This window comes from Siniperca chuatsi, linkage group LG19, assembly GCF_020085105.1.
Source record: "Siniperca chuatsi isolate FFG_IHB_CAS linkage group LG19, ASM2008510v1, whole genome shotgun sequence".
In the NCBI taxonomy this organism is placed as follows: Eukaryota; Metazoa; Chordata; class Actinopteri; order Centrarchiformes; family Sinipercidae; genus Siniperca; species Siniperca chuatsi.
In genome coordinates, this window is record NC_058060.1 from 25,398,042 (window position 1) to 25,418,693 (window position 20,652).

The 20,652-nt window shown below is 44.4% G+C and overlaps 3 protein-coding genes across 9 annotated transcripts in view; all 3 read right to left on the reverse strand.

The window, feature by feature from the left end:
• The window catches only part of LOC122866462 (protein NLRC3-like), an 876,731-nt gene that overhangs the window by 548,756 nt on the left and 307,323 nt on the right, over positions 1 to 20,652 (reverse strand). The window lies entirely within an intron of this gene.
• On the reverse strand, positions 2,416 to 14,500 carry tubb6 (tubulin, beta 6 class V). Of its 3 annotated transcripts, none has more exons than XM_044176267.1 (6): positions 14,127 to 14,500; positions 12,090 to 12,198; positions 10,252 to 10,362; positions 9,403 to 9,518; positions 8,409 to 8,561; positions 5,718 to 7,604 (listed from the first exon to the last, which is right to left on the reverse strand). In XM_044176267.1, the coding sequence occupies exons 1-6, from the start codon at positions 14,289 to 14,291 to the stop codon at positions 6,786 to 6,788; spliced, it is 1,473 nt and encodes a 490-aa protein (XP_044032202.1). In that variant the 5' UTR covers positions 14,292 to 14,500; the 3' UTR covers positions 5,718 to 6,785. The 3 variants fall into 3 exon arrangements, with proteins under 3 accessions (XP_044032201.1, XP_044032202.1, XP_044032200.1); XM_044176265.1 differs by having other exon boundaries at positions 8,434 to 8,561; positions 14,127 to 14,442; XM_044176266.1 differs by lacking the exons at positions 10,252 to 10,362; positions 12,090 to 12,198; positions 14,127 to 14,500 and adding an exon at positions 2,416 to 3,152 and having other exon boundaries at positions 6,790 to 7,604; positions 8,434 to 8,561; positions 9,403 to 9,416.
• On the reverse strand, positions 16,376 to 19,477 carry cidea (cell death inducing DFFA like effector a). Its single transcript, XM_044176270.1, has 5 exons — positions 19,297 to 19,477; positions 18,376 to 18,514; positions 18,092 to 18,244; positions 17,426 to 17,598; positions 16,376 to 16,602 (listed from the first exon to the last, which is right to left on the reverse strand). The coding sequence occupies exons 1-5, from the start codon at positions 19,362 to 19,364 to the stop codon at positions 16,500 to 16,502; spliced, it is 636 nt and encodes a 211-aa protein (XP_044032205.1). The 5' UTR covers positions 19,365 to 19,477; the 3' UTR covers positions 16,376 to 16,499.

The window sequence follows — 20,652 nt, forward strand, 5'->3', positions numbered from 1 at the left end:
AAGGATCATTTTCACTTTTTTAACGGTGTTTCTCTTGATGTGTGAGCGTGCACAGGAAAACTGTGGGAACACTTTCTAATGTGGGCAGACATCTGTAAGATTACAAAAATACCTTTAAACCGCCTGTTAGGGATATTTATTATAATAACAATGAATGAATCTGACTGCTAGTGTGTTTTAGTGTTGTCAGAAATCTGTGATGAAGAGGTGAGCACAACGTTATTATCGGTTAATATTACTGATAGAAATGATGGACAAAAAATCACACTTGATGTCACTGTTGACTGATAGACCTGTTGGTGCTTTAACGCTGATTAACAGTGATTTGGTACCCTTCATGTAGACGAGACAGCGCCTGGCAGACAGATGTTGAGCCCACAGGTCCACTGTGCTACACATGTTTGGGTGATATGAGCAGAGGCAGCTCCCAGCTGCAGAATCCCACTCACACTTTCTGGAAACTCTGAAAAGCAAAGCCTTTTTCTACCTGTAATTGCCAATTAAACCGTGTGGCGCGCGGCGAGCTCGCGTTTGGCAGTCGATCACAAAGCGGTGTTCTCGTTAACACTGTCCTCATCTGAGCCCCTGTGTTGCAGCCACTTATCACAGCCTCCTCGTTAGCCGCAGCCAATTATCTGAGGTCGCTCGTTTGGGGCAGAGACTTATCTCGCAGGTACTTTAATTGACTCAAACACACACTTCAAAGCTGCCGCCTCAGCAAATGTCTCAGAGATTTTCACCTTCGTGTTTCCTGAAGTTCAGTTTGAGGTGAATTTGTTTTGCAGGAGAGAAGAAACCAGGAACATTTCATGCTGCTTTAATCAGGTGGGACGTGGAGTCATTCAGTGGAGTAGCCTGCATGCATTTGTATTGGAGGTATTTGTGCACACACTCACACACACACACACACACACACACACACACACACACACACTGAGTGCATCAGTGCATGAAGTCAGAGTGTTCTTGTGTGGAGGTCATTGGTAGTAAATCGTTCGTCAGGCTGACGCAGAGTTGTGCTGCAGCGCCTCCTGGTGGCCGCTCGTGACCATTACAGGATGATGACACCAGGAGAGGAGGCGAAGAAAGTGGGGGATGAGGAAGAAGAAGGTGATGAAGGGCAGAGAGAGAAACGTGTGCAGTTCAAAAAAAGGAAACAATACAAATAGAAATCATTTACATGATATTATAAACTAAGCAAGTTAACTAACATTTGTGCTGAGCGACGCTTGGTGATCTCTAACAGATGTACAGGATTTCACTTAAAAACATGTACTATTGTTGAATCAGGTCCACTCTCTGCTCATATCTGCACCGTATTTTACACACATCGAGCCAAAATCTCCTTTAAATCATAAAAACAACAGACAACAATCAGTGAAACAACCAATCACAAGCGTAGAACAGTCCTGCTTTGCCATTAACTGGCCTTTTTCACGTTGGCTGCCGAGCTGCACAGAGGGACTGAATGAATGATTTATGTCTGTCTGACATTTGTCTTATTGATTTATATGATTTGTTTTAAGCTGTGTGCGTTAGTTTAATATCGTCTTTACAGTTAAATGGCACAGCGATTTATTATTGCACTTCCGTAAAGTTGGAGGACTCACAAGAGAAAGAAAGGTCCTACATTTCCCATAATGCAACCCAATAGCCTCAAACAGTTGCATCTTTCAAACTTCACACCTCCAGTTTGTAACGGAGGCTTTCTGTTGTTAATTCTATAAATATGTACTCTGTTAAAAAATGAGTTTCTTAAAGGAAAATCCCTCCTTAAAAACAGCAGCATGTGGGGAAAACCTTACCTTATCAGAGTATTCATTTATTAGAATTAATTTAGCTTTATGAAGACAAATAATAAAAAAAAAAACATCCTCAGAGCTCTTAGAGAGGTGCTGAATTCGATACAAACCTTCATCATTCGTTTGAAGTTTCATTATGAAAAGAAGCAACCGGGACTTTTATTCACACACAGCAAGTGTCCATCATGTTCCAGCAGAACTCTGCGTGAGCCGATCGCGTTTCTTTAGAAACTGAATTTAATGAGTTGAGCTGAACTCTCAGCAGCCAGAACAGCTCATGTTCATGAGTTCTGAAGTTCAGAAAATAAAAACTAGACAGCCGAATCGACTCAACATTAATAAAAACATATACTTACGTTAAGTTAATGACAAAAGATTATTTGAGTCCGCTAAATTCCTGCGTTCCAGTTCCCAGCCGTGACCAGTAGAGGTCACAGTGAGCCCATGTGCTTCAGCAGGAGCAATAATGAGCTGAGTCAATGAAGATTTATTCACAATATGATTTATTCACAAAAAAAAGGGGTTAATATGAGTGAAAGTGGAACTTTGTTCTATATATGTAATGTATCAAATACATTTCTGAGCAACAAACTTAAAAAACACCACATTAATGAAGAGAAACCGTCAAAAAAAAAAGGAAACGCCCGTCCTAAAATAAAGCAGACCGAGTCTCTGGATCTGCAGATACAGAACGTTTTGGACCCGCCGGCTGCAGCCGCTGTTTCTCTTCATCCACAGAAGAACACTTTCTAATCTCGGTGAGTCCGATGCCGCTGCAGACCAACGGGTTTCCATTAACACAATGAGAAAACATTGATATTTCCAGTAAAACCATCACTACAAATAAAGATGAAGCTCTGCAGTGACTCGTGGATCCTGTTTGTTTTAAACAACCCAGCAGGGCAGTCCCACACATAAAAAGGGTTGTTTGATTTCATTTCATTTATTGATTTTTTTTTCTTTATGTGTAAGTGTTTACGCCTTTAACATATATTAAAATATTTCACCATAGAGACAGTCTTTCTCTTTAACGCGACTCAGTCACACTGTAGTAAGCTGTTCACACTTAATGTTCGAAAACATCTGGAACCCGATCCAGTGTTTTGCAGAATCATCCAGAATCAACCTTCTGAGCCGAAGTCATCTGCTCATAAAAACTGTAAATGTATTTCAAATTAAACTCAAATCGTAGACATATTACACATGACCAGTGAACACTGCTGCTATTTTCAATCCACACATCCTCAAAACATTTCAGCAATGCCCCGACCCTGCCTTTAATTGATTGGGCTAAAGTTGTCTTCCTGCCCTCTGATTGGCTCGTCAAGCTCCCGCTCTGCATTCCAGCTCCTGTTGGAGGAACAGTAAAGCTCAGTTACATTAAATCTGTCCCGTCAAGCGCTCTGTAGCCACGCTGTGTTAGAGAAACACCATACGCTGGTATCACAACATATCTAGATACACAATATGGACACAAGTATGTGGACAGCCTCCACTCGTCTGGGTTCAGTCTCTTCAGAGACCTGAACCTGCTGCAGGGATTTGCTCCCATTCAGACACCAGAGTCTAGCGACTACTTTGTGGAAGCTCATAAGGGATCCGAATAAAGAATAAAGGGCATTAATGAGGTCCAACACTGATGCTGGGGATCAGGTCCGGCTCCCAGTCGGTGTCCCAGTTCATCCCAGAGCTGCTGGACCGGGATGAGGTCAGAGTCTGTGCAGACCAGTCAGGTTCTTCCACACCAAACTGGGAAAAGCACTTCTGTATGGAGCAGCTTTGTGCGCGGGGGCGCCGTCATGTTGAAACAGGAAAGAGACGAACTGCTGACACAAAGCTGGAAGAGCACCTAAAATATAACTGTCTGCTGCAGCGTTAGGATTTCGCTTAAAAAGAAACCTAGGGGGCCTGGATAGACCCAGACCAAAATTACACTAAACAAACAATAAGATCTGGTGGTAATTCATGGTGCTCAGTGGATGATTCCTAATAATTGATCATATTTTTATTGACCTCCTGACCTTTCCTCTGCTCTCATCACACCAAAACGTCCTCAAACATGCAGAGAAAATCTAAATCAAATGTTCGGATAGTCATTTCTCTCCAGAGGACGAACCCTTCAGATTTTAATGACTGCATGACCTTTCCTCTAGCGCCACAGGACAAACTTTACACTTTCCACTACTGGTAAGACTGTAAAGCAGACAAATTGTTGTTTGTTCACATTGTGGTTGTAATGAGCACTGCAGCCTCCAGAGGATGCTAGCAGCACTTTAGCCTGTCAGTGTTGTAAAAATGGTCCAAATCACACATCAGTTTCAGCTAAACGCCCAAAATGTTTATTATTGCAAATGTATTCAGTCCACAGAAGTTTTCTTCCTCTGCTTCCAGAAAAAAGCAGAGGATGACAGGCGAGAATTATTTCTGTCCCAGCTGGCTTCCTGACCGAGACAGCAGCTGGACATATCACACACACACACACACACACACACACACACACACACACACATTTGTACAAGTCCATCAGTGAGGTAATACATTCCTTCGCCCCGCACCCTAACCTAACCTAAAAACAGCCCTTTGAGGAAGCGAGGACCAGAGAAAATGTCAAATTAACGACAGCAGCAACACTGATGCCAAAGTGTGAGCACGGCACTGCATGAGCTGAATCCCTCGTGCTGCAGAGGCGGAGAGCCACCGACGGAGAATAGATCCACAGACATCAGCTCAGCACGACAGACATGAGCCAAGCGTTTTTGTCTTTGACAGCGACGGTTGCTGCTGCTCTCCACATAATCCACAACACAAACAGAACTGCTGGGAAATCAACTCTCACACACAACGCTGAGCGAGGGAGATTAACAACCTGTTGACTGGATGATTCTCTCTCTCCTGTCTGATGTGGCGTTTTGTCAGCACAGTGAGGTGACTTCAGGTCCTAAAGGAGCCAAAACTTCTGCATTTACTCTTTATTTAAGGCATTTTTCTCAAATCCATTACTGTTCTATTTTGTCTCAATACAAAGCAGACTATGTCAAACCAGGCAGGCAGAATTATTTTACATCAACAAGAACACAACTGTGATTCAAACCTTAAAAGGTCTGTTCACACGAATAAATGCTTTGAGCATAAAGAAATTAAATTATAATCACCTCCAGCAAATTCAGAGGAAGTGACCTCAAAGAAACACCCAAGCAAAAAAAAAAGAAACTATTTGCATGGCTAGATACCACTATGGGTACGTGAAAAACTATTATTTCAACATAGTTTTAAGCAAAATAATTTAATCTTGACTCCTTCAGACCTGAATTGTAAAATTAAATCATCAAGTTCATTCAAGTTTCATTCTATTTTATATCACTTTATACTTTTATAGATACAGAGGAGCTTCTCATAAGTGAAGAACTTCCAAAAATGAGTCAAATTAAAAGTTTGCCCTGATGAAGTTGAATGAAGTTATTACAGTTCATCCTGAGGGGAGCGTGAACGATGAAGCACGTTTCATCGCAGTCCAACAGCTGCTGAGATGCTTCACTCTGAATCATAAATGTGAACCTTGTGGTGGTGCTATGGGAAAAGTCAGAGGATCACCAAAGTGGGTCGGATTCATCCTCTGGGGACCATGAATGTCTGTACAAAGTTTCACGACAATTCATTTGATATTTGTTGAGGTATTTCAGTCTGGCTGGTGGACCGACAGACCGACCTAAAGCCATGTCAGTCTATCAGACGGCTACAGACGGTTTTATGATCAAAATGACTGCTAACTTAACAAACCAAAAGGATAATTAAACAAAAAGAAGTGCCTGAGTGAAGCGTCCAACGTGTATAACATGAATACACAGCAGTGCAGACGGATCCAGTAGAACGTAACACACAGTGCACATCAAAAACACAATCACAGTAGACATGTAACACTGTAAGGCCTTGAAAGAAGCTTTTATTTCAACCTCTCTTCAGCCACTCGCGATGTGCTCACATGTACAGAAATCACAGTTTGAAAACAACAAACACACGCAAACACAATGCATAACAAACAGGGTTGATCGGGATTTAGTTATTTAAGAAAAGCACGTCTGTTTTTGTAGAAAAGACATAATCATGGTCAAATATGCCTTCAGCTTTCCACTTTAACGGTTTAGCATCCTGTGTACGTCAGTGCATTTCTGACACCTACTGCACATATTCACTGCATTAAATGAAAATATTAGCTATTATTATTCTACCAACTGTTACCAAACATTTAGTGTATTGGTTAACACATTGTATGTATTCTTTGCGTTCCTAGAACTGATGTGATCAACAGGTGCTCATCAAACAAACAAACAACAAAACGGGTCATTTGTCACTGCCGTGCAAAATGACATATGAGCATTTTCTGATCTGACGCCTCGATGGTTAAAGTTTGGTTACGTTTAGGCACAAAGTTGCGAAAAATCCCAGTGTCGACAGTCGGACACTGAGTTCAGTCTCAAAATTAGATTCCCTCATTTCAGAAACCCCTCCTCAAATAAAAGTAACTCAAAAGTTTGATATTATTGTATATTGTTGAAGTTATGAAGTATGAGTTTGCCAAACAGAAGAAAGAAGCTTGAACATGCTGAGCACATTATTTAGAATTAGTCAGTAGCGTTTTTGAACGGAACAACTAATTTGTTGATGAATTTTTCAATTATTCCATTAGATGTCTAGTCTGTGAAATAATAAAATAACTTATTCACGTTACAAGGAACCAGAGATCAAAGCTTTTCTTGAGATATCGAATCAGCCTCCAAACCCAGAAAGTATTCATTTTAATAACTAAATCTTTGAAGCTGTGGCAAATGTTAAATATTTTTACTTTATCATTTATTGAAAGAGTCAATTATCATATATTTCAAACTGACTAGTTTTGATTTGACTGTTATTTCTCTGACGTCCCATGATCAGTCATGACCTAACCCTAACCCTCTCTCAGAGTTTTACCGGTCTCGTTCGGTCTCCTTACTCAACGATCTCGTCCTCCTCGTCCTCAAAGTTCTCATCGCCGTCATTGGCGGTGGCCTCCTGGTACTGCTGGTACTCGGACACCAGGTCGTTCATGTTGCTCTCCGCCTCTGTGAACTCCATCTCGTCCATGCCCTCGCCCGTGAACCAGTGCAGGAAAGCCTTTCGGCGGAACATGGCCGAGAACTGCTCAGAGATCCGCTTGAACAGCTCCTGGATTGCCGTGCTGTTGCCGATGAAGGTGGCGGCCATCTTGAGCCCCCGGGGAGCGATGTCGCAGACAGCGACCTTGACGTTGTTGGGGATCCACTCCACGAAGTAGCTGCTGTTCTTGTTCTGGACGTTCAGCATCTGCTCGTCCACCTCTTTCATGGACATGGGCCCACGGAAGACTGTGGCGACAGTCAGGTATCGTCCGTGGCGAGGATCACAGGCCGCCATCATGTTTCTGGCATCGAACATTTGCTGTGTGAGCTCGGGAACGGTGAGCGCTCGGTATTGCTGGCTCCCCCGTGCCGTCAGAGGAGCGAATCCCGGCATGAAGAAGTGGAGTCTGGGGAAAGGCACCATGTTGACGGCCAGCTTGCGAAGATCTGCGTTGAGCTGCCCGGGGAAGCGGAGCGAGGTCGTGACGCCGCTCATGGTGGCCGACACCAGGTGGTTGAGGTCTCCGTAGGTGGGCGTCGTGAGTTTAAGAGTGCGGAAACAGATGTCGTAAAGGGCCTCATTGTCGATGCAGTAGGTCTCGTCTGTGTTTTCAACCAGCTGGTGGACGGACAGGGTGGCGTTGTAGGGCTCCACCACGGTGTCTGACACCTGACGGATCAACGGAAAGATCAGATGTAAAGAGATGTTGAGGTGTGACGGTAAAGGCAAGGCAGGAACGGAGAAAAGGAAGACAAGAAGTGAAAGGATTACAGAAAAGGTTGGTCTGTGGAGTTAAAATACAGGATAATGCTGCATTGAAAAATTGGAAGAACAGAAAAACTTTCCAAAATGAGACGGTGTAGTCCCTCATTCGTCCAGGAGTGTCCCATCCGGAAGTCATTCACAATTGAGAATGACTTCCGGATGGGAGCCGAAACGTCTTCTGAAAACAGTGTCCAGACGACTACGACTGAAACCTTTTCTACGAGAAAAACTTATTCCAGCTGAGGGCTCATGGGTCATTCCAAGATGGCCGCCCCCATTACTAGCCTTATAGTCACACCATATAAATAGCCTAAATTGGGCTATTACATATTTATAGTGGTATGTTCACAAGTGAAACTAGATACAAACTATAGCTCTTTTTTAATGAGCTGAATCAAATGAATTAGAGTTAATATCTATATTGTGTTATACTATTGAAGTTATGAGGTTTGTCATCTGCATGTCTTTGCAAAACAGACATGTGGATGGCTCTGCTAGTCTTTGGTGTGACTGGGCACTTAAAGACAACTCCACAGACCATGAGAAAAGGGTTTGGGGTTCTGGGAGAAGGATTTTAGTGGAAAGGGTAGAAGAAAAGGATCAAAGAAAGCAGGACGAAAGACAAAAAAGTGGAAAAACACAAAATTTCATAAAATGACATTTTGACACATTCTACCCATCTAGCCCTCCGTCCCTCAGTGTTAAAACCCGCTCTGGTCTTCCCCCCTGATACCTTAGGGAGGGCATGACACTGAAGGTGTTCATGATCCGATCGGGGTACTCCTCCCGGATCTTGCTGATCAGCAGGGTGCCCATGCCCGAGCCGGTGCCCCCTCCAAGAGAGTGAGTCAGCTGGAAACCCTGCAGGCAGAATTCACAGCAGTGATGAGAAAGATGGCAGCTACGTAGACGGATGGCCAGGCTTTGTCCCCAGATATTTATGTGTTTACTCTCAGTAAGACCTGTTTTTAAATGATTGAAGATGACCTCATGCAACTGGAGCTGTAGATTTACTGATTTACCCTTTTTTCATTTAATAAAAATATATAATATTGTCTAAATACAAGCAGCCACACAACAACTTTGTCTTAAACAAATGCAATCTTAAATTGGCAAAATTTTGATTCAAATCGGATCAAAGAATAAGCGAACAAGAGTAGAAATCTGAGCAGACAGTTTTTGATACTCTGCGGTACAGACATGTTTTGGTCTGTGCCAAAATAGTTTTGAGGTTCGATACTCAGGAGAACTACTACAATAAGTTAAATGAGGACCTGGTAGAGGAACAGTTAATGTCTCAAAATGGATTTAAAAGGTTTTGGAAACAGGGCAATGTCAACTTGAGTTGAGTTCATGGCAGTCCATCCAATAGTTATTGAGATATTTCTGTCTGGACCAAAGTGGTGGACCGACTAACATCGCCATGCCACCAGCGTGGTAAAAATGCAGGACCCTTACCATTTCACTTTATTTTGTTTATTCCAAAACAAATTTGTAATTAATCACAAACTAATTACCAGGGGACTTGGGGTCAAGGAGTAGCCCTCTTTGCCCAGTTGGTAATTCACCCTTTAGAACAATAATCGAGGAGATTATGATACCTACAAATATTAATACATAAAGAAGAAAAGGGTTTAACCCAACCGATGAGATGGCTCTACCTCAGACAAATAAAAAGCTAAAGAACGTTAGTCCTCTTCACCTGGAGACAGTCGCAGTGCTCACACTCCTTCCTCACTATGTCCAGGACTGAGTCCACGAGCTCCGCCCCCTCCGTGTAGTGACCTTTGGCCCAGTTGTTCCCCGCACCTGTCTGACCTGAAGACAACCAATCGGCACAGAGAAAATCCATCTGTGAAATGTAAAATGATCGCCACAACAGATGGCAATGTGCATGCAGACACACACTCGACTGGCGAGCCATTTCAGAGTAGCTGCGAGATGTTATTCAATGTCTGTGTGTATAAGAAAGATCTACAGCCTCCCTGCTTCTTCTCCTGCTGAGACGTCCGTTTATTAAACAAACGCTCGAGTCTTTTCAGTCTGTTTACTGTACAAATTCAATGCTGGAACGTTTCATTGCTGCTCCGGCTCGGCCCTCTGTAACCACACCAAGTGTCAAGTATCTCTTATAGTGATGAACCCACAGAGAATTATCTCCAACTCTGCAGCTCTACGGAGCTTTTTAGCCTCTTTTAGCTCCTAGATTTTAGACATTTCCTGTCTGGTTCAGTCTCAGTGTTTCCAGCAGCAGCTGTTTTCATTAAACCAGCTCTGATAAGGCCACTGTACACAATGTCAATATGACATGATTATCTCTTTATTTCAAAATTGCAAACTTACATTTCTTTCATTTCAATCAGGAGGCTAAACAAAGCAAAACCAAACTTGAGTACAGATAATCGTCCAACTGAAGCTCATCGGTCATTACTGGACTTTCAGTAAATATAATGAGTCTTTTCACATTAGCAACCCTGTAAACCTGCACAAAAGGCATAAAACTGAATCAACCTGTGAATAAATGCGTTGAATAAAAGCAGGTGATTGTTACCAAAGATGAAGTTGTCCGGTCTGAAGAGTTGTCCGAAGGCTCCTGAGCGCACGCTGTCCATGGTTCCTGGTTCCAAGTCAACCAACACCGCCCGGGGGACGTATTTATGTGCTGCACAAACAGAGAAGAGTCGTCACTTTCTGGCTCCAAAAACTTGTATTTTTAACCTGTAAACGCGACTGTCCTCACGAGCGTCAGTTGTTTGTTTAAATGCTTCAAAATGACATTTAAGAGAGCGAGTTAGTTATGAATGGTTTAGAGGCCTGTGTGTGTTACGCTCAGTCAGCTGTTCTGGTTTTGTGCGTTTGCGTCTACAAAAGTCCGAAATTCTGATGTGTTCGCTGCGCTTAAATCCTACTCAGCAAAGTTACAGCCCGATGTTATTAGAGCACCGCGAAACCTCCTACAGAGGAGGGCAGGGCGGCTGGTTGGGTGTGCAAAGTGTCTGACTCTGACACTAGAGGGCGCTGTTTGCGTACGGCAGGGGCGGATCTAGAACATTTTACATGGGCGGTGAAAATGGCAACACATGCTACTTCTGCAGGTAAATGGCAACAGAAACTAGCCAATAACTATTTTAGTATGTTAGTGTTGTGGAGTTTATATGAACAGAGAGAAAACATACCACGAGGTCCAGGAGACATGTGTCTTTCAGTCTTTACCTTTCTGTTTCTGTCCCTCATTCATCTCCTGCCTCGTCTTTCTCTCAGTCCTCCAGCCCTCACCTTCTCTCCTGATCTCTTCCCCTGGCAGGTCGTCCTCTCCCTCTCCTCTCTCTCCGTCCCTCCCTTCTGTCTCCAGCACTTTTTAGCTGAAGCTGGAAATATCTGCTCTCTCGTCTTTCCTTTGTATTTTCCATCAGACGGCCAGTCCAGCTGCACAGACCATCAGTGAACTGTCTTTACTTCCTTTAACCTTGGTCACAATCGTTCTCTAACCTTAACCCAGCCCTGGCTCTATGGGTCATAAAGGTGGTTTTGGAACGACAAATGAACAAACGTGTCCCGGGATATGGACCTGTTACTAAAAACCTGATTACATATCTGATCAGGAGTATTTTGTTCATTTGTAAATTGTTGAAATCCACTCAGCAAAATGGAAAATCAAACTAACATCTAGGAATAATTGATGAATATATAGAAATATAGTCAAGTGATCGGGAAAAAATCTCAGTTCTTCAATAACTGGATCGGTTGATGAGTGAAGTGATCCAGTATATTTTACTGCAGATTCATGCAGAGAAATGCTATATCCATCACTCAATCACTCAAGTCTTTGAATGCAGTGCATTTACATGTATGCTTATAGTAATAATAATAATAATAATGATCTTTATATATGGAGCACAAGTTAAAAAGTGCTTCGTACAAGGCAGCAGATTAAAATGATAAAATCATTCGTTTTTATGATAAAACAGACAAAAGCACTTTCAGTGATAAGATAGAACAAGCTAAAAGAAATGAAAATAAAATACATAAGAAATTATATATATATACACATAAGATATATATATATATATATATATATATATATATATATATATATATATATATATATATATATATATATATATATATATATATATATATATATATATATATATATAGATATAGATATATAATTTAAAAAAGTTAAAGTTTTAGAGCTAATAAGCTTTAAAACACGATGCGGTGTCCCAGGCTTTGTGTTGCTTTAAGACGTGAAAGGTGATTTATTTTCCAGGAGAAGCCAAACTCAGAACATCACCAGTCATCCAGAGGAAGTGTGTGACTCACACACACACACACACACACACACACACACACACACTCACCTCCACTGTTATGTATTGTACTTACAGGACGCCTCATTGTAGTAGACGTTGACCCTGTCCAGCTGCAGAGACGAGTCACCCACGTAGCTCCCTGCAGGGTCGATGCCGTGCTCGTCACTGATCACTTCCCAAAACTGTCGCAGCGGAAACAGAGAAGAAGAACTCAGACGATGCCTGACCCGCTGACTTCCTGCCTGTACGGTGCGTTTACTGACAGAACACACTGTTAGAGATTCTGCACTCAGGTGTTTTCAGATATTGTGGCTGATTGAAGCTGGGTGGTGCTCTGCGGGGAGTCGCATAAAGTCATCAGACTACATGAAGATGATGAACTCGCCGTGCCTGTGGATACAGATCTCGGACTCTACAGTGGATCCGTGAGATCCACGGGACTGCGGTCTGTCTGTGGACGTTCAGACGTTGTTGGAGATGTGTGAAAGGAAGGAAGGAGGGTCCTTCCTCTGCTGCTCTTCCTCAGCGAGTATCATCCTCTGAGAAAAACCTGGGATTTTGAGCTACACAGGAAACGCACCTGACCTGACACACGCGTGTGTTTACCACCTGAACTTACAGTCGGTTTGAATCAGCGGACGAGCTGGTAAACTTGTCACACAGAAAATAAATTAAAGCCACATGAGAACGTCTGCGCCTCGACACAGTGGAGATGAATGAAATTTAGTTTGGGAGAAAAATGATATTTAGAAATTCAACAGCAGTGTGTTGCTCTGAATGATCAACACTTTCCACTGAGGAAATAATCCCTCAGCAATCTGCAGATACCACAGATGACTGGTTGTCTTTTTGTGATTTGGGTGAAGTAAATAAAATATTCAAACGTACATTTTGAGTTAAAGGGTTTATTAGCAGGCTCGTGTTCTTCGCCACTGAACCAAAAGTCAAATAGAGTCCTGCTGAATCAGTCAGAGGTCATTTAATGTGTCTTTTCACATCAGTGACACATTAGTGTAAACTGACCTTCTCACAGACGAGGCCTCGGACTAAAACGGGCAGTAGCAGTAGACTCCGTGTTCTCCAGGTGAAATATCTTGAGCATCAGCAGTCATGCATTTAGACACGTTTCCTCAAAATTCACCCTGACGGGTTTGGAAAGCCGTGGACCTCCAGCAGAGTTTACAGAGGAGAGAGCTTGTCCTGAGTTGAAAAGGAGGCGGCGGACATGTTTGATCTGTGCAGGGAGACTGTGGATCTGCAGTTTATCTACGACCTGAGCCTTGTTTAAAAAGCTGTCGCTGCTGACTTACACACTTCCCACACAGTCACATGGTTCATTACCCAGCAGCCTTTGCGGTTACAGTATGTGACCTGCTAACTGTCCATTTCGCTCTCGTTGTTTCTCTTATTTCTCGTGATTCACTCCTTTGACTTTCAGCCCAGAAAACTCGCACTGAAATAGTTGTGTGATTGGTCAGAGCCTCAGTGAGTGTGTGTGTGTGTGTGTGTGTGTGTGTGAGAGATTCCTTGAATAGTCTCACAGTGGTTGTGGGTTCACTCCCCCTCTCCACTGTGACGGGTTCATTACAGGACAGAGAGCCGTCGATGCTCGCTACCTTCATTCATTCAGACTGCATTAATCCATAATATTCATTCCAGATTCGTTTGTTAAAATCAATTTAAATGTCCAAAATGATGAGAAATGTCTAACAAAGCATGTTAAACAGTCTCTCCAGACTGTACACATGCAGTTACAGGGGGGTTAGTGGACTGAAGGTAAAATCATCTCTGACATTACAACATTTAATATTCTGCTTTCCACTGAAGCTGAAGGATGTTTACACTTGGTGAAATATTCAAACTCAGGACACAGTGAACTGAATGTTCTCTAAGTCTTCACACACCGTGTGTTATCTTTGGGTTGTCACAGAAACGTGTGTTGCTGTGGATGCTGATCATTAGTGTAGGAAGTGCAGCAGAGTGTGTGAATGTGAGTGAAGCTGTACTTGAACAGCAGCAGTGAGACCCGGGGGACTACAGAAGTTCTGCCGGGAAACACTAACATTAGATATTAACAGGTTCCATGGGGGGTCATAAACCCGGTCCCTACCTTGGTCCCGATCTGGTTCCCGCACTGTCCGGCCTGGATGTGAACTATTTCTCTCATCTTCCTTCTTTCTGTCGGTCGTCTTCTCTCCGGTGGTGGTCTGGGGTTTGTCGGTGCTCGCTGATGCCGGTGTGCGTCTGTTAAACGGGAGCGCGTGGCCGGCTTCATCTCCTCCTCCTCCTCTCACGCGCGTTCACGCGGCCACGCCCTGAGGGGCCACCAGGGTCCGGTCTGTCCCACTCAGCATTAACTCCCTTGTTTTGTTTGTCCCACCACGTCAGACTGCTCCACAACTGCAGCTGTAACACTGTTGGCCTGCAGGTGGCGCAGCGGTTAACACTGCAGCAGCTACTACCTCCTAACTGCAGAACCTGCCTGAGAATCCTGCTGTTTCTGAGTTTCCTTCAGTCTCGCAGTGATCCAGAGACAGCTGTCTGTCCGTCCACGGGTCCACTGCAGACAGGAGCTGCTGACTGCTGGTTCGGCTGCTTTAATGGCAATTTGCCAAAATGCAAACAAGTATAACTCCAAAAACTGAAGCATGGTTATCCCACAAACAGAAGAAAGCTAAAGAATAATAATAGGAGCGTCAAAATCACTTAATTTGAACTTTCTCACGTCTGAATATCTTTCCAGGCTCATCGACATGGTTCTTATTTTTATGCAACAGCGACAATCTCCATCCAACGATCTGCAGCTGCCAACTGTGGACAAGCCAGGAAAGTAACTAAATACACTTACTCAGGTACTTTATACGAGTGTTTTAATGTTACTTCTACTCCACTGCATGTGTTAGGCGCCTGTAGTTACTTTGCAGATGAAGATTTTAAAAACCTATAATGAGCAAATTAAATACAATCTATTGTATTTTACTTGTTAGAGTATTTTTAAATTGTGGTATTGCTACTTCACCACTGGTGGTTTCGATATTCAGACAAAACTAAACGAGGGACTTTCAGTACGACGCTGCAGTCTGTGCAGAGAGGAGGAATGGCACCTGGAGGGATTTTCTGCTCCGTCAGGGAACATGTGCCAGACCTTTCCACAGAGAGGCTGAAGCCTGGGTCAGCTGCTGCTGAGGCCGGCAGCAGCGTCAGATTACACAGCACCGAGCTATAAAACGGGAATTCATCGCCGATGCTGAGCTGAGCTGAGCTGCTCACAACACTGACTTCTGCATCATCCTGCAGCGAACACCACTTCATGTGATCCTGACCCAGAAAACCGACGTCTGCTGGCAAAGACACGGTTCAACCAAACAGAAACAAGGTCTATTATAACTTTAAGTTGTACAATGAAGGATAAAACATGGGAAGTAATATGACCACTATGCAATTTTCCATTTATGCCCTTTAAATGAGAATCAACTGCTAAAAACTGTCCAATAGGGGGTGTGTCTGCAGTTGGAGACTCCTTTGTAAAACTTAAGCTGCCATTCTCTGGAAGTCAATAAACGTAAAGAGTGAGACCTCCAGGTGTAGAGACACGGAAACATGCACATCTGGATAACTTTGAAAAGCTCATCTTTATTCATTTATTTTATTTACTGTACAGATTTACAGCTCCCAACTTTCCCTCTGCATTGAATACAAACCCTCACAGCTCAAATCGAATAAAACAAAACGTCACAACAGAAACTATTTCATCTCACACACACACCCACACACACACACTTAAAACATGCTCAGTATTCAAAGAGGAAGATAATGCAATTTAGATAAAAACAGTGAGAACAAGAGGACGTAAACGTTTACGAGTCTCTGATTCAGTCTCATACACACAAACTGAATCCATCAAGTCACTGAAGGATTGTCAGACTATACAGACAGACAGGCAGACACACAGGCAGGCAGACACACCGGCAGACAGGCAGACACACAGACAGACAGGCAGACACACAGACAGGCAGACACACAGACAGGCAGACACCGGCAGACACAGACAGGCAGGCAGACACACAGACAGGCAGACACACAGACAGGCAGACACACCGGCAGACAGGCAGACACACAGGCAGGCAGGCAGACACACAGGCAGGCAGACACACAGACAGGCAGACACACCGGCAGACAGGCAGACACACCGGCAGACAGGCAGACACACAGGCAGGCAGGCAGACACACAGGCAGGCAGGCAGACACACAGGCAGGCAGACACACAGACAGGCAGACACACAGGCAGGCAGGCAGACACACAGACAGGCAGACACACAGGCAGACAGGCAGACACACAGGCAGGCAGGCAGACACACAGGCAGGCAGACACACAGACAGGCAGACACACCGGCAGACAGGCAGACACACAGGCAGGCAGGCAGACACACAGACAGGCAGACACACAGACAGGCAGACACACAGACAGACACACAGACAGACACTAGCAGTCGTCCTCCGCAGTGAGCTGCAGTAACGATGAGGATGTGTGCAGCAGCAGCTGGCCGGCCAGTCTGGTCAGGCAGGTGAGGCAGCGCAGCACCGACCTGACAGGAAGAGACAAACTGTCAATTATGCATCAAAGTTTGAGGTTTAGCCAAGATTTAGACGGCCATGCGCTCTAGCGCCACCAACAGGTCAAAAGCTCTACGACTCATAACAGAATAAAACTAATGCTGAACTCTTTCAGCCTGAGGTGCAGACGCTAACGCTAACGCTAACATGACAGTTCCATGTACAATTAACATACAAAAGTAGCCACGAGCGTGCCGTCTGCGTGCACGTTAACATGCTGAGGTTCATGTAATATTGGCGTTCCTGCATTTACCAGTTTGACTTGTAATTAACGGTGACCCAAATTTAAAGGATGCTCACAAGTCGTTTCCCATCTCTACCACCCGTCCATATGATGTAACACGGCATCAGCGGTAATACAACAAGTATTATCAGCGAAATATAATTAAAGTAGGCCTACTGGTTGTGCAGTAAAATGTCTCCTGTGACTTCAGTTTTGGGCTTTTCTCTAATGAACACTTATTTAAATGAAACCGTCTCTGTGGTGAACAGGGAGACACTGCTGTGTTGTACGAGGTCTCAAGCCAAAACGGTCGAGCCGCTGGTTTGATCTTTAACAATGTGTTGTGTTTTATAAGAAAGATGTAAAAGTAACCAGTGAGCCGCTGTCAATGATCTTTAAACAATGTTTCCCTCTGAGAGGTTTCCCTCTGAGAGGTTTCCCTCTGAGAGGTTTCCCTCTGAGATGTGGCGGAGGAGAAGTGTCGGGAAATGGAAGTAAAGTGCAGAAACATAAAGTGCTTTTTACAGATTGGCTGTCAGCTCACCAGCAGAGGTCAGTAGAGGTCAACTCACTTGAGGACGTTTTTTATCCTGGTGCACCTGAAGTCGTAGGACAGCGTGTACATGTCGCGCAGACTGGCCTTGATGGCGAGGCAGCACAGGAAGTCTTTAGGGTGCAGCTTGTAGAGGTCAAAGGTCAGTTTAGCAATTCCATTCCTCTTACTCTGACGGAAGCTCGGGAAGATCTGAAACATACAGTAAACAAAACCTGGACGTGATGCTGGAAAGATCCGTCATAATATCTGGACCATCCTCCGATCAACAGGGGTCAGAGGTCAAGGTCAGAGCAGAGCGCAGGGATCCACCCTCCTCCTTAAGGGCCCGCTGATCACACCGTCTGCTCAGCCCAACTCAGCCTCACCGAAGGAAGACTGAATTACATTTCATTTAAAACACTCCAAAGCTTTGCTTACCGTTTACCCCGCAGGACCACCAACCATACGAGTACCGCGTTTGTACGTGGGGCCATGTTGTGGAAGAACTGGAGAAACTACTCCAAGTCATTTGTAACATGGATCGGATCAGAGCCACTTCCTGGTCATGTCACTCAGCTGAAACTTTAACAACATTAAAACATCAGCTGATGTCTAGAAAAACTGCCAGCAACACCACGACAGTTTTCTAGAGTCTGTTTGGATGTTTCAGTCCCCGGTAAAGAGTAACTGAGCTGCTCCTCACCTTGTTCTGCGTCCATATCTCTTCCTTCTCCAGCACCATCAGCGGCGTGTTGTTGGGCAGAGACTGGAAGAACTCCTCTGAGTCCACCACAGTCCCGTCCTCCTCCAGGACCAGAGTCAGATAGTGGCAGGACAACATGAACACCCTCACCGCCTGAGACACAAAACTAATTAAACCAATCACTGAATTTCACCATAATCCAAGCACAGATCATTATTATTATTATTAACCCCTCCACAGATGTGTGAATATGAATTTCATGACAACACCAGAGGGACCGGCACCTGCTCCAGCAGCTCGTCCAGAGAGGACGCCTCCAAGCCCCGCCGCCGCCTCCGGCTGTGGGTGCAGACCTTAAAAGAGCGAGGCTGAGCCGAGGGCAGGATGTGCCGCGAGATGCTGGTCTGGACGGTTGATACGGACCTGTCAGGTTATCAAAAGATGGTCAGACTGTAAGTCTGTTCAACGGTTAGGTCGCTGGCTGCAGACACACTGATGCTACTGCACTGCATTTATCTGACAGCCGCAGTGTTTTACAGTATTAAATATGATCACATTAGCAGTTACAGATTAAACAGCTGAGTAAGCTGCCCACGCTTGAACGCATCACACTGAAGAGGACTTTCTGCTTCACATTAAACACTCTCACTTGAGAACATTGTGAGCTTTTGTGATTTCTTCTGGACAGCCGTGTGTTTGTCCTGACCCTTGATCTAAGATGATACTGGTACACCTTCTGCCACCTTCTGGGTGCCCAGTTCGTACTTCGAGGCTCCTTTTGAAACTTAAATGCATGTTGCTGATTTTAATTCTGTTCTTTTACTTTAAATGCAGCCTCGCACTTAAGTAAAAACACAGTTACGCTGTAGTTTTGCCTCTTTTGCTCAAGTAAAGACTTGCACATACTGCCGTGGACACAGGCAGCTGCACTTGCAAACAACAACACTGCACTAACACAGCTTTACGCACAGCTTTACGCGCAGCTTTACGCACAGCTTTACGCACAGCCGGTCCGGTGGACCGACTGCGTCAAATTACGCACCACATCGGTCAAATCTTCAGATTTAAGAAGAGGAACAAAAGGTTCATTTTGCGCTAAAATATCTGCCAGCTGGTCGCCGACGTCCGAAGATAATGAAGTTTAACTTCAGCAGAGACGCTCAGTGACACAGAACCGGGACCTAACAGACGCTCCGGGCACCCACCTCACCAGAGTCTCCGGCAGCAGAGCTTTGGCGTATTGCACTCCTGACTGGAGGGACAGCGGCGCCATTGTGATGTCACTCACTCAATCAATCAGTAATAAAGATCAATAACAGTCCTGTTTAGGCTGCAGAGCCGCGTTAGTTCCAGCTCCGGAGTCTGATCAAACGCTGCAGCACCTGCTGCTCTGACCCACTATTTATTAACAATCACGAGCTGTGATTGGTCACCGATCAGGGCCGAGAACCAATAGAATGGTTCAAATCGATGCATGCACCAAAATAACAGGATAAAGCAGGAAACACGGAAAGGGGGCAGATTTTAGAGTACATCAGACACAAGAAAAGAAAAGAAACAGTGAAATGACAAAAATGTCACAGCTGTTAAACTTATTATTCTGTGGAGTGAAAAAACATAATTATGTGATAAAATAAGATTTACACAACATATAGTTTCAGATCATCTGTGACAGAGAACACGTGTTCAGAAACAGGATACGTGAATCCTTTAATCCGGAGGAAAGGCTGCGGAGATGTTAAAGAAGTGGGAAGTTAAAAGAGAACTGGAGAGTGCTGAGGTGTGAAGCTGAGTACAGTGTAGACGTGCTCAAGCCGAAGCCCAGCTTCCCTTCAGTGAATTACGAAGGTATCATCAGCTAAATGTCTCCTGTGACTGACACGTGATTCTGTCTGACATCAGATCTTTAATGTTGATGCATCGCTTCTGACTCGAACCAGCTCTTTAAACATTTAAAACGAGGGGAAGTCAGTTTCCAACAGCTCGTAGACATCTGAAACCCCGACCCTCAACGTAAATGTTCGTAGTCACTTTCCACCGCTGCTGTGAAGCTCTAAAACGTCTGGCTGCTCCAACAAACAGCTGACCAGCGTCGTCTTCAACAGTCGTATGTTATGAGCTCCAGTTAGATTTATTGATCATTTTACAACACAGGGTTGTATAATGAGATTTAGTTTTGTAGTTCCCTTCATGCCACTCAAGTAAATATATAGAAATAAATAAAATCTTTGTCCTTCACCCTCCGCGGGTGGTCTCGTCCTTCGAGCTCGGGTCCTCTACCAGAGGCCTGGGAGCTTGAGGGTTCTGCGCAGTATCTTTGCTGTTCCTAGTACTGCACTCTTCTGGACCGAGATGTCTGGTGTTCTTCCAGGGATCTGCTGTAGCCACTCCTCCAGTTTGGGGGTCACTGCCCCGAGTGCTCCGATGACCACGGGTACCACTGTCGCCTTCACCTTCCAGGCCTTCTCCAGCTCTTCTCTGAGCCCTTGGTACTTCTCTAGTTTCTCATGTTCCTTTTTCCTGATGTTGCCATCGCTTGGTATCGCCACGTCAACCACAAC